The following is a 12,990-nucleotide window of genomic DNA, read 5'->3' on the forward strand; positions in this document are numbered from 1 at the left end:
GAAAGTTGGAACTACGAAAACATAAAAATGCGATTTTCTCGAAAACTAGGGACTTTTCCGAAATTCTGAGATATACAAATTGTTCCTTATCGCCTACGGAATCGAACGAATGTAATTATAGCCCGCTAGGACAATTATTAAGAAAAATAGAAAAATAGCCCATTTCATGGACTAAAAAATTGGCGTCCATCTAGCGGCGAAAGTTGGAACTACAAAAATATAGAAATGCGATTTTCTCGAAAATTAGCGAACTTTGACTACTTTCGAGGCTCAGAAAGTGTTATGTGATCGCATTAGAAGCAAAATAATGCAACAAAAGCTTCCTAAAGGCTTTAATAAGGAAAATGAAAAACATGTCATTTTATGGAGAAAATTTGTGGCGCCATCTAGCGGCGAAACTGCGAACTAAACTGAAAAAACGTATGTCCAAACACGCGTTAAAGAAAAGTATAAAAAGTAATATTTCGCAACTTTGACGACGCAGTATGGTTCTCTAGATATTTTAAAGCAATTTTTGTTAAATAAGTTATTTATTTTATTGCCTGTTAAGCTCAGAAAATCAATTTTTATTTGACCCCTTAACGCGTGTTTGGACATACGTTTTTTCAGTTTAGTTCGCAGTTTCGCCGCTAGATGGCGCCACAAATTTTCTCCATAAAATGACATGTTTTTCATTTTCCTTATTAAAGCCTTTAGGAAGCTTTTGTTGCATTATTTTGCTTCTAATGCGATCACATAACACTTTCTGAGCCTCGAAAGTAGTCAAAGTTCGCTAATTTTCGAGAAAATCGCATTTCTATATTTTTGTAGTTCCAACTTTCGCCGCTAGATGGACGCCAATTTTTTAGTCCATGAAATGGGCTATTTTTCTATTTTTCTTAATAATTGTCCTAGCGGGCTATAATTACATTCGTTCGATTCCGTAGGCGATAAGGAACAATTTGTATATCTCAGAATTTCGGAAAAGTCCCTAGTTTTCGAGAAAATCGCATTTTTATGTTTTCGTAGTTCCAACTTTCACCGCTAGATGGACGGCAATTTTTTAGTCCATGTTTTGGTCTATTTTTCTATTTTCTTTTCTAGCGCTCTGAGGAGGTTTTTGTGGCATTATGTAGATTCTAGAGAGGTCACAGAACAATTTCTGACCCTCAGAAATACGTAAAATTGCCTAATTTCGGAGAAAATCGAAATTTTAGTTTTTCGTAGTTCCGCCGCTCGCCGCTAGATGGCGCCACCTGTACCGTTTTGGACCGAATTCGACAAAAATTGATTTTCTGACTTTATTAGGCATCAAAACGCATCAAACCCTAATAGAAATTTGTTTCTAAATGCCTCAGGGACCATACTGCGTCGTCAAAGTGCCGAAATATTGCACTTTGCATCCGCAGTAGAATTGACATAGGCGGCTCATATACGTATCGCGAGGCTGCAACAAAATAATTAATTACTCATTACCCGAACATTATTTATGAACTTTTATGATCGAACCATGTAAATAATGCATTGCTGACCATTCTTTAATCATAAAAGTTCATAGACTATGCTCAGAAAGTGCGCAATTAACGATTTTGCATGCTCATTACCGTGTGTATATTCCTCCTGCGCGCCGCCCGCGCATGCCGCGGAGGAATAATTACCGAAAAACCATATCCGTGTAGACTTTAATGGAAAATTGAATTTGCTCGCGCTTATGTACTTGACTTTTCAACTTTTTTGTCCACGTTTTTCTCTTTAGTGTGAAATTTACTCGCTCGCTCGCATTGTTAGGTTAGGCGCGCAGCGCCTCAATCAAACAGGCCTAGTATTATCCTCTATTTCAAACAAAGGAGATATGTTTTTTTAACTAATTTATATGACCAAAAGTTTTTTCAAACCGATCTCTATTTGTATATATTCGCCGATGTCCGCATAAGTGACAAGTATGAGTGTACACCGTGTAAAAATCTGACTTGCCTAAGGAAAATGGTGGCAAAGGGGCAAAGGTTGACAAAGGTGTCCATCATCTACCATAGCATTCGTGCTTACATACGAAATATTGAATTGGACTAAAAAAAATACAATAGCCTTGGTGTTTCTCCTACTTCTGTTGAGTAAGTACGTATGTATCTCTATATTTATACAAGTACGAATGTGTACGCTGTATGCGATTAATGGTTTATCAGCTAATATACATAAATACATCCTACACGTATATAAGTATTAACACTTTTATGTAAAGTTTTGTAGTGAAACCAGATGAGAAAACAAGCAGCACTTACCAAAGTTTAATGTTTAATCGCTGTCAACATAAAATTGTTCCACAATGATGATTGAACAAATATTTCCAAGTCTTGGAAAATGTACATATTTAAAAAATATATTACATCAGGTAAATATATTAGATATGAATTAAAGAAATAAGTTACAAAACAATTTTATTATTGCGTTTCTTTAATTATTTTAGACAAAAAGATACTATAACAAAAGTATATCAATGAATAGTAAAACCACTATTATTAACGATAAAAAAGATCCTTCCTTCTTAGGAGTACATACCAGTTTTACCAATGAATTGAAATTTATTGACAAAGAAAACTACAATCCTTTACCAACATTTAGGATTTTGGATTCATCTAAACATGTACAATTACCTGCAGACTTGAAGGTTCTTTATAATTTATAGATAATATTATATACAATCATATTGTTGCTCTAATTGAGTTGCTTTTTTCATGTAAGCTAGATGAACAAACTTTGATTAAGATGTATCATAAAATGATTACGTTAAATATTATGGATAAGATTCTTTATGAATCCCAGAGACAAGGTCGTATATCATTCTATATGACTAATACTGGAGAAGAAGCAATTCAAATTGGTTCTGCGGCTGCTGTTATGTCGGAAGATGTTATATACGCGCAATATCGTGAAGCCGGTATAAAATATTTAATATTGTTACTTTAAACGACGTTTAATTGCATTTAACATAGCACAGTTTTTTTTTTATAGGTGTTTTATTATGGCGTGGTTATTCTATCGCAGAATTTATGAATCAGTGTTATGGCAATTTTAAAGATACTTCTAAGGGGAGACAGATGCCCGTTCACTATGGATCAAAAAAATTGAACTTTGTTACTATCTCTTCTCCTCTAACGACACAATTACCTCAAGGTGCAACGATCATCGAGTATAACAATTAATATCATTTGATTCTGATTAATTTTAACATTTCGATTTTGCTTTTAGCGGTAGGTACGGCATATGCGCTTAAACGATCTAAAGCGGAAACATGCGTAGTATGTTATTTTGGCGAAGGGGCTGCTAGCGAAGGAGATGCTCATGCAGCTTTTAATTTTTCCGCAACTTTAAAATGTCCTATCATTTTCGTGTGGTAAATTCATTGCATAATTATATACTATATAATGTACGAATGTACATATATATAAAATCGACACATCGTATTTTCAGTCGAAACAATGGTTATGCTATTTCAACTCCTTGCTCGGAACAATTTAAAGGAGATGGAATCGCTGCAAGAGGCCCAGCTTACGGTATACGTACAATTCGTGTAGACGGTAACGATGTTCTCGCCATGTATTACGCAACAAAAGCTGCTCGCGAATATTCTGTGAAGGAAGGAAAACCTGTCTTAATCGAAGCCATGACTTATCGGTATATAAAAATTCTTTAATTTCTTTGCGTTGCGCCACCGACATCAACTTGTTTATAGTCCGTGATCGCTCGTCCGTAAATGAAGACGTGAATCATTGGAATAAAATTGTTACTTTTTCCTTTTTTTTTTTTTTTCGTACATTTTAGGATTGGTCATCATAGCACATCTGACGATAGTTCTGCATATCGATCGACCGATGAAATAGAAAGATGGAATTATTATGCGCCTATAACTAGATATCGTAATTATTTAGAATCGATTAATTTATGGTGCGAGCAACAAGAACAGGAGTTAAATGAATCTATGAAAAAGTCTGTGTTACTTGCATTTTCGAATGCAGAGAAGGAACTTAAACCTCATTGGAAAGAATTATTTACGGATGTGTATCATACGATGCCAAAACACATAAGGTGATTTTTAATTTGTTTGAAATAAAATAAAATTCGTAGATACATATTTTGATGATACTTATGAATATATTACAAATGAATATTTGACATTGTTATTAATGTATTCTTTTTTCACTTTTAGAAAACAAATGTCTTCTATGGAAAACCATGTAACAGAATTTCGTGAACATTATCCATTATGCCTTTTCAAATCATCTTAATAATGAGAACTGCATTATGAACTGTATTTACCATTCCATGTCAATATTGTATATTTTTCTATTGTTTGATAACAAATAAAATATTTTCAAATGATTTAGAATTTCATATTTGCAGCTATTTCTTCATACTTTTCCATTCTATATTCTTTCCTAGCTGCATTGAGTAACACATTATGAAGTAGATTATGCTGATTTGGATCAACTTGTTCTACGCTGGGATATACGTTCCCTACAATTAAATATTGTATAGTAATATTTAAAAAAAAATTTGAGAACATATAGTTGTTGCTTTCGATAAAAAATACCTTTTAGTTCTAAAATAGCTCTTCTGAAAGCAAACCCTGGATATATAGATGGTGCATTATGAAGCTTCGTGAACGAAGTTGTATAATTTTGATATCTTGGTACTAATACCTTAAAAAGTTTATGAATGAGCTGTTTTTCTAGAATCCAGAAGTTTGCAAGTTCCATCATTTCTTTATGCTCAGGTCCGTGACGTAGAGCTTCTGATATCAACTATAAACGAAAGCAATTTATGAAATATAATCCAAAGGAAAGTATAATGAAAATTAATATGATACATACTAGTTCAACATAACCTCTAGTTTCATCGGCTCTTTCGTAAATTAATTCAATTCTTTCATACTTAATTACAGCGGTTAATGTTTTTTGAATTTTATAAATTCTTCCTTTCGGACCAAGTACATTTTTTAACTTGCGAGGCTCGGGTCTAATATTGAATTTTAACTTTGAAACTAATTTCTCCACATTTGCTTGATTCATTTTTTTCTGTTCGTTATTATAATGTTTACCTAAATATAAATATTTGTTAATTACGAAATTTAAACAATATAATCATAATACTAAAAGGAGAGAGTTGTTCCTTAAAGATGTTCTCTTGATATTATAATTTATAGGTTAGTTATCTATTTAAAACTTACAATTACTTATATACAACAAGTTTGAATTACAGTCATAAACAAAAGTATATACACGTTTTTTAGGACAGAATAATTTATTTTTTAAATTGCACCGAACTATCCCAATTTTTTAGAGGATCTATGTAGCAACACTAAATGATGTATTTTTGTCATTTTAAAAAAGTTGGTACTGATATAAGTAACGAAGTTAGCAACTTAAAATTTTATCTGTAACTGTAAACTTATGATATAGATACTTTTTACAAAAAATAAGAATTCATATGTACATAGAAAGTGATTCGTTCAACTTGTATACTCCGAATTACTTGTAAAATATACGTCGTAGGAAAAAGAATTATTATACTTCCATTATCGAAATCGTTGAGCTTTATTTAATATACATCAATGTCCTACACTAATATGTATATTTGCAAAAAAAAGATAAAATGTAGTATTTTTGTTTTCTAACTCCATATATTTGTTTGCGTTTGTCTACAACATTTTCCGATAAAATTATAAGCACTTATCTACTTGTATGGAACTCGACATATTTCGTTATTTCATCAATTTGTGGATATCTATACGAGTATACTTACGTAGTAATTGTTGACGGAAAATTTATTTAAATGTTTTTATACGCCACTTAAGATAAAAACACTCGAAATTCAAGTACACGTATATGTAGTAAATGGACTAGTTATTGATAGATAAAATTTGTGTATTACTCCTATATATGTATATACAAATGTAGTATAAGTGCATACGGAGTGTATAATGTATAATGAATTAAATCGACAAGGGAACAGTTGAAAATTGAAATAGTTAATAAGACGAACAATACAAAATATATCATGTTTTTCAATATATGTGGCTGTACCGAGAACTGTTACATTATGGATGATATATGATAGTCGTAGTTAATTGAAAACGGTGACTCGGTAAATTTTGATCGATAAAGGGAGGTCACAACAGGTGGGTCAACGATTTCAATTAACTAAATTTTGTTGGACAAAGACCAAGAATAGGAGGTGTGAACAAAGTAACATACAGTATTTACAGGCATTCGGTACTGAATTATTTTATACGAAAGCGTGAACAAATGGAAAATACGAAGCAAACGTTCGAACAAATAGTCCTCCATGTAATCGTCCCCTTTAAAGCAAGTGAATTAATTGAAATTTCTTTGATACCATGTACCTGAAACACACACATACATATGTATATATATACATCTAATGTTATAGGCGAAGATCTCTTCATAAGATTATTTTCATAAAACTAAAATACATCATATTCAGAAATGATATGATGCATTAGATCATCTATATTTAATTTTATTTTTTCTTCTATTTCTTACCTTAAATTCTGATAATACAATTATAGTATGTTTTTTCTTAAGATTTAAAAAATCGTACTACCCGTACTATATACTGTTTACAAATGGGACATTCCGACAATTGTTTGCCACACTTTAAACAACAAGCCATATGACCACATTCCAAGATCACGCATTCTATCGGTTCATCCCAACAGATTTTGCAAAGATTTTCATCCGGGATTTCCACATCTATTAAAGAAGATTTATTTACTTGTTTAAGATTTTTCCTTATTTAACAAAATGATCAAGAACTATAATAAAAAGGTGTATTATACTTATTCTTGATTGTTCATGTTCTTTCCACAACCTAGAAGCTCTATCCAATAATTCCTGTTTTTCAACGCAACCTTTATAATTTACTCGATTGGTACTCAACAAATTCTTCAATTGTTTAATGCTTAAGCATTCCAGTTCTGATAACGTATTTATATCAGATAATTGTACAGGATTCTGTATAAATGCAGGAAAGAAAGAAAGGAAAAAGAAAAAAACTAAGTAAGAAAACAGAAGGAAGGCATAAACAACATGCAAAATTGCAGTTATGGTAAATTGGCATCAAAGTAAAATAACAAAGAAGCAACGATAAATTTGTTTCTTAGATGTTACCACGTACCGTGAGAATTTCTTTTAACGTATCAGAATTCTCTTGTCCCGAGTCAACAGATTCAGTTTCATTTGTCATATTTTGGAAGCGATTGGTAGATTCATGATTTATGGTCGTTGATCGATTAGAAAACAGAACGTGCCTAAAATAATAATAAACTATATTTGAGCATCAAGTGTGTAAGTAATATAATAAAGTGAGAAATTTCTACTTAAAATCTCCTTTTAACATATATGTTCGTGTACAGGAAAATAAAATAAAACGTACGTATTTTCAGTACTGGAATAATCGCCATTATTATTAGCATATACCATCAATAATTTGATTAAATCTTCTTTCTCTAAAATATAGAAAACAGGTAATTAATAAAATGGAAAAGTACAAATTATTTGGTAATACATATTAATATTAGACATACTTATACAAGTACATACCTATGCATCCATTAATTGGTATTTTTTTGGCTAACAAATATTTACGTAGATCTTTGGAACATATTTGTACAATCTGACTTCGTATTAATGGTCTTCGTGACAACAAACTACAACTGTCACAACTCAATACTTTATCCGACCGTTTGATTACGCATTCGGAACAAAAATATCTCAAGCAATCCGTGCATTGTTTCTGAAACGATTGTACGATACGAGTAGGAAATATATTTGGAAAAAATGGAAACAGAAAAAGCACGTTGGAAACACAAATATTCTTACCTTGCGGGTGAAAAAGGTGAATCTTACACGACAAGCTTCGCAAGCCATGTTGTTTCATACGTATTTAAATACATATAACTGATACGATAATACAAATTAAGTTATAGGTCGGATAAGAAATTTAAAGGTTAAGTTTTCACGTAGAGATAAAAAATTACATGTTTACGCAGCATATACGTTACCTACATATATATAAATCGATGTACGAATACACATAGTGGCATAACATCGCATAAGTCATCAACGTTCTTTAACATACTATGACGTATCGAAGTTCCATCGTTATTTAGCTGTAATAGGTTAAATTAGATAGCGAATCGAATAATAACATAATCGACATTGTGTTTCACACAGCACAAACACAACAGAAAATTCTCATCGGTCGAATAAATAATAATTTTATAATTAAATTAAATTTAACGTTTCTTTCATATTATAACAAAAATAAAAGTGATCAATACTTCAATAAACCGAAGAAGGTATCCGAAATAGATACGTTATTGTATCGTGTACAGGACGTAGATAAGTAAGCATGTATATAGATATAGATGTTGACATTTACATAAGTATGTACATTTAAGCTGTTACCAATTATCGGTCGTCATTGCATTATGTATTTACGTACAGGGTATCCTTGAGTGATATATTCCCATGATTTCGTAACCATTTGCACGATAATTGGTATAAAAAAGAAAAAATAAATATTTTTATTTAGATTATTTGATAGAGTTTTGACACTTGTAATTTTACTGGTTTACAAAAAATGACTCGGTCACAATGAGAAGCACATGGGTAATCCTATTGATGCTGTAATTCAATTCAGGATACTCTGTACATAATACTTTTACATTTATTTATATTAATTTTCATTTTCATTCTCATTCTCATTCTCATTCTCATTTTCATTCCCATTTTCATTCTCATTCTCATTCTCATTTTCATTCTCATTCTCATTCTCATTCTCATGCACATTTTCATTTTCATTTTCAATGTTTTCTTAACTTGACAAGGCAGGAAAATGACGCGCATCCATTGATTAGAATGAAACAAACACGTTGCTCGTGGGTTAGCCAAAATCAAAACAGTTTCTTTTGTATCTACACACGTAGGTATTTAGTTGAAATGCTATTATGAAACAAAGTCGCGCATCGAATTTTGTTTCCGCAAGGAAGCATTACAGATCTAAAATAATTAAGAAAACGAAATTTTGTTTCGACAATGAAAATATATACATTATATGTATACTTATACATATATTTTCCATACATTTATTCATTGAAACTCGCTTGAACCGAGAAGAAAATAAATATATCGTATCGCATCGCATCGTGATGGAGTCGATCGAGAGGAATCGTAAACATTTTTTATTATATGTATATTATATGATAAGAAAATATCGGAGGTGAAATTACTAGACTTAATATGGCGATGAAAGTCGCGCGTACGACACGCGACAAAGGCCAGAAAAGGCCAACGAAGCGTAAAATGCAAATATTTGGTTCTTTTTTTTTTTAAATATAATCAAGAGTCGAAAATATCGTTTCTCTTCCGCGTGGTTTTACAATTAACGAGAGGTAATTGATGAAGGGTGTTAACGTTTAAATCGATATTCTAGCAAAGAGCGGACTAGATGAAGGCGGAGAACATCGGAGGAGATCGGAGCAAATTAGAGGAAGGAACAGAGGAAAATAGGACATAAAATAATAAAGGAAAATTTGGAGGAAGATCGGAGTTTGATAATATATGGTGGTTAGAAAATGTTCAGCTAAGCGGAATGTTCGTTAAAGGGAAAAACACGACTACATAGAAGGATGCAGCATACGTCTATGATTCGGAAGGAACCTAGGATCTTTGGTTGCGCGATCCGTTGGTTCGACCGAAGGGGAACGATGTTGTTGATTCTCCTTTCGGTGAATCTCGAACGATTCGGCGGACGTAGCAGCCTCGTCGAATGCATCGTTCCTGAAAATCGATACGATCAGTGTGCTACCGAGGAAAAACGCCATAAATCAACGTATTTAATATTTATGTATTTACGTGTACTTATTCTCCGAAGGGTGAAACAACGATTTCGGGCAGTCTTTAAAATAAGGCCAACATTCTCCGTGAAATTTTCCTCTGTTTTCGGCTTCGATGTATTCCGTTAGAAGGTCCGCGAACGGTGATTTACTGGCACTAAAAGTAAAAAGAAAAGAAAAAGAAAAATTATACGAGCGATCGGTACATAAGCCCATAGATACTTACGTACGGGTGGATACGCGTGGGACGTGTATTCGTCGTTTCGGTAGATTTCGGTAGATTTTTAAGAGAGATGAAAAATTGAAGGGCTTACGTGAAGAAAAGCTTGAGAATTTCCCCGATTAGACCGAAATTGGTGAACGGGTGACCCTGCACCTCGCAGATCGCCCTTAGTAGACAAGCCTTGCCGTTTAAACCGAAATTTCCGAGCATATCCTCGGCGGTGCCGTACAACAGAGCTCTTTCTCCTCCGTAAAACGCGTTCTCGGGCAGATTCGTGATCGCCTCTCTCTTATCGAGTCCGCGTTTCACGAACGTCGCGATAAACTCTGCTGCACCGGACGAGGAACCCTGGCTTCTCGCGGTAGCGTCGAAGGCCGATGGTAAAGCTCCGTAAGGATTCTCGTTGTCGGTTAAACCGAGTTTGTCGAAATCGACTAGAACAATAAGGGAATACGATGTTTCGAAGATATCGAGATGTAGTCGAAGGAGGAGAGGGATTCACTTACTGGTAAACGGTAGACTGATGGTCATGTTACTGAGGAAACCGTACGGTGGATATCTAACGAATGGCAATGCCAAAGTTGGAGTTATCGTCATTACCGTGCCCGGTGGCAAAGCTATCCGACCATCGTTCGTTATCCAAAATAATCTTTTTTGTCGGTGATGAGAATAGGAAGGTTCCTCGCTGCCGCTCTGGCCTTCCGAAGACTTTAGGAAGAGGATCAGTCCAAGCAAAGCCACCACGCTTCGACTCTTTACCATCTTTTCTACCTTTCTTTCAAACTTTTATTTATCGTTTATTCTCTTTTCGTTGACGCGCGCGCGCGCTCTCGCACGCATCTACGCACGAATCTTTCGTTTTCCGCAACGATCGATCGGTGTACGATCCGCTGAAAGATAAAAGGAATCGATCACGTTTCGTTCGTTCGCAAAGAATCGCGATAAAAGCAAAGATGAGAGTGAATCGGGTGATGTCGGTGTTGAAACGGGAAGTGTAAGGCACGCGTTACGTCGATACGTACTCGGGAAAATGCGGGACAAAAGGAAAGCGGGTTAGAGGTAGTATACCACGGAAAGGATCGCGAATTAAGGATATTCCCGTTAGCCGACGAACGCGTACGCTCGAGAACCGCGTTCTCGTATGCGAGATACGTATCGAAACATAGCTACGCGATGCGACGTGACGCGAACGAATATAGGGCGTCGCTTATTTAGTCGTAAAACGTGATCGGCCTGTATCAACGTTTAGGAGAAAATCGAAGAAAAAACCGGCAATTCGGTAAAATCGATATCTGGTATCTTGTCATAGCTCGATCGAAATGATTCGGTGTATCGTGCGTAGTTTACGCGATTCGAATCGACATCCGCCACGCGCTCGATCGTTCGCTACCCTTCCGCGATCGGATCACTCATCGTTTAACGCGGCAAAAAAATTCCGAGTAGAAGGGGAAGAAGGTGAGTGGGTCGTCGAAACGATGCCACGGGAAATACAAATTTTCAGCTCGGTGTCAGAGACACGCGTTTGTTTTCGGCGACATTCCTCGATCAACGACGCCGCGTGCATCGAAATCAGCTAAACGAATTGGACGTTGAATCGAATCGAGCGCGTGGTTAGCACGCGTACTTGCACGTTCCGTTCGAACCGTTAAACCCTGTCGTAAATTTGGGTCGAGGAGGAAGGAATCTATCCTGTTCTCGTTTACGTTGAAAATGGTAAATAGGAAAGAGAAGAAATTAATAGAACGGAATGAAAGGATCGAAGGATGGATCGGTCAATGAATAGAAAAGAGCCGAAAAGAGCCGTTTTACATCGTGCTGGTTAGCTGGACCGGATGTCGCAGAGGTGAGCAAGCTTAAATCCAGGACCAGATTTTAAAAACTAGTCGCGAGTACAACTTGTTTCTGCGCATAAATACCAACAAGTACGGCAACGGGTATAAAATTTGGGTTACTAACAAGTTTTTAACGTCTCTCGGTAATCGATATTGTTCGCTGCTAATCGAAATCAACGGAAATGAATTATTCCGAAAAATTGTCAAATTATCGAATTATCGTTAAAAATATGAACGACAGCGAAATACGAATATTGTTCGGAGTAAAAGTATGGACGATTAGAAAGACGAGGGTCGTGTGAGTACTAAGTACCTTAGACTTCTGGTAGACGCGTTGTTCGTTCGGTAGAAACGTTACCCATCGAAGAACGGTCGTTGTACTATAACTGGGTTAATTTTGATGCGCGTCGATTAACTGGGCTACGGCATAATTGTAACTACCACGGTTTCTTCGTTCTTGCTAGAAATAAATAAAAACCGATACAATTATTTTTCACGGATTTCTTATACATTATCTTGTTCTCTCTTTCTACGCACATATGAATATACATATATATTTTATTTTCACGCGTTAGTTTTCCCGCCGTTAAAATTACTTACCTCTGAATATCGGTGAAAAAATCCGTAATATTTACGTCCGGAGAATAACCATCGCTCGAATCACGTAATAATTATAATACGTAAAAGAAGAGCAAACACTCGGTTATCGATTTTTATTCGCGCACCGGTGTCCGTCCGCAGGGGCTCGCGCGCGTTCGCGATCCAGCCGAATACCGAACTCCAAACAACTGCGAGGAGGTGGAGGTTGCCTCTCGATCTAAAACTGACCGGTAGCTCGTTCGGTGTTCCTTCTTTTTACCAGCCAGTCACCTTATATCCTCCTCCGTTACGTTACGTTACGTTACTTTACGTTACGTTACGTTACGTTATTTCCCACTCGCGTATCTACTCGGCTACACATTACTAGTCTCGCGTAGTCTCGGCTTTCCTTTCCATTACGTTTCATACGGTGATCGTCTTACCCCTTTACAAGCGGCCCT

At 35.2% G+C, this 12,990-nt stretch overlaps 4 protein-coding genes across 9 annotated transcripts; 1 reads left to right on the forward strand and 3 right to left on the reverse strand.

Moving 5' to 3' along the window:
• The first annotated feature begins 1,564 nt into the window (after nucleotides 1-1,564).
• On the forward strand, nucleotides 1,565-4,368 carry BckdhA (Branched chain keto acid dehydrogenase E1 subunit alpha). Of its 3 annotated transcripts, none has more exons than XM_012283725.2 (9): nucleotides 1,565-2,098; nucleotides 2,219-2,368; nucleotides 2,444-2,644; nucleotides 2,719-2,914; nucleotides 2,989-3,150; nucleotides 3,226-3,370; nucleotides 3,448-3,651; nucleotides 3,799-4,062; nucleotides 4,184-4,368. In XM_012283725.2, the coding sequence occupies exons 2-9, from the start codon at nucleotides 2,303-2,305 to the stop codon at nucleotides 4,260-4,262; spliced, it is 1,317 nt and encodes a 438-aa protein (XP_012139115.2). In that variant the 5' UTR covers nucleotides 1,565-2,098; nucleotides 2,219-2,302; the 3' UTR covers nucleotides 4,263-4,368. The 3 variants fall into 3 exon arrangements, with proteins under 3 accessions (XP_012139115.2, XP_003702648.3, XP_076392145.1); XM_003702600.3 differs by having other exon boundaries at nucleotides 1,565-2,094; XM_076536030.1 differs by having other exon boundaries at nucleotides 1,565-2,090.
• Nucleotides 4,289-5,913, reverse strand: mRpL17 (mitochondrial ribosomal protein L17). 3 transcript variants are annotated; one of them, XM_076536060.1, is made up of 4 exons: nucleotides 5,779-5,913; nucleotides 4,848-5,074; nucleotides 4,568-4,778; nucleotides 4,289-4,491 (listed from the first exon to the last, which is right to left on the reverse strand). In XM_076536060.1, exons 2-4 carry the CDS (start codon nucleotides 5,043-5,045, stop codon nucleotides 4,358-4,360), a joined length of 543 nt encoding a protein of 180 aa, XP_076392175.1. In that variant the 5' UTR covers nucleotides 5,046-5,074; nucleotides 5,779-5,913; the 3' UTR covers nucleotides 4,289-4,357. The 3 variants fall into 3 exon arrangements, with proteins under 3 accessions (XP_076392175.1, XP_076392174.1, XP_012139116.1); XM_076536059.1 differs by lacking the exon at nucleotides 5,779-5,913 and adding an exon at nucleotides 5,470-5,728; XM_012283726.2 differs by lacking the exon at nucleotides 5,779-5,913 and adding an exon at nucleotides 5,204-5,392.
• A 321-nt stretch (nucleotides 5,914-6,234) lies between these two features.
• LOC100876277 (E3 ubiquitin-protein ligase RNF34) lies at nucleotides 6,235-8,167 on the reverse strand. 2 transcript variants are annotated; one of them, XM_003702617.3, is made up of 8 exons: nucleotides 8,064-8,167; nucleotides 7,878-7,955; nucleotides 7,599-7,791; nucleotides 7,432-7,504; nucleotides 7,174-7,306; nucleotides 6,836-7,010; nucleotides 6,540-6,749; nucleotides 6,235-6,379 (listed from the first exon to the last, which is right to left on the reverse strand). In XM_003702617.3, exons 2-7 carry the CDS (start codon nucleotides 7,923-7,925, stop codon nucleotides 6,577-6,579), a joined length of 795 nt encoding a protein of 264 aa, XP_003702665.1. In that variant the 5' UTR covers nucleotides 7,926-7,955; nucleotides 8,064-8,167; the 3' UTR covers nucleotides 6,235-6,379; nucleotides 6,540-6,576. The 2 variants fall into 2 exon arrangements, with proteins under 2 accessions (XP_003702665.1, XP_076392164.1); XM_076536049.1 differs by having other exon boundaries at nucleotides 8,060-8,167.
• LOC100883660 (uncharacterized) lies at nucleotides 7,878-12,925 on the reverse strand. Its single transcript, XM_076536043.1, has 7 exons — nucleotides 12,551-12,925; nucleotides 12,264-12,410; nucleotides 10,625-11,008; nucleotides 10,210-10,552; nucleotides 9,915-10,052; nucleotides 8,440-9,839; nucleotides 7,878-8,167 (listed from the first exon to the last, which is right to left on the reverse strand). Exons 3-6 carry the CDS (start codon nucleotides 10,878-10,880, stop codon nucleotides 9,677-9,679), a joined length of 900 nt encoding a protein of 299 aa, XP_076392158.1. The 5' UTR covers nucleotides 10,881-11,008; nucleotides 12,264-12,410; nucleotides 12,551-12,925; the 3' UTR covers nucleotides 7,878-8,167; nucleotides 8,440-9,676.
• Nucleotides 12,926-12,990: the final 65 nt, after the last annotated feature.

This window comes from Megachile rotundata, chromosome 10, assembly GCF_050947335.1.
Source record: "Megachile rotundata isolate GNS110a chromosome 10, iyMegRotu1, whole genome shotgun sequence".
NCBI classification, from domain to species: domain Eukaryota; kingdom Metazoa; phylum Arthropoda; class Insecta; order Hymenoptera; family Megachilidae; genus Megachile; species Megachile rotundata.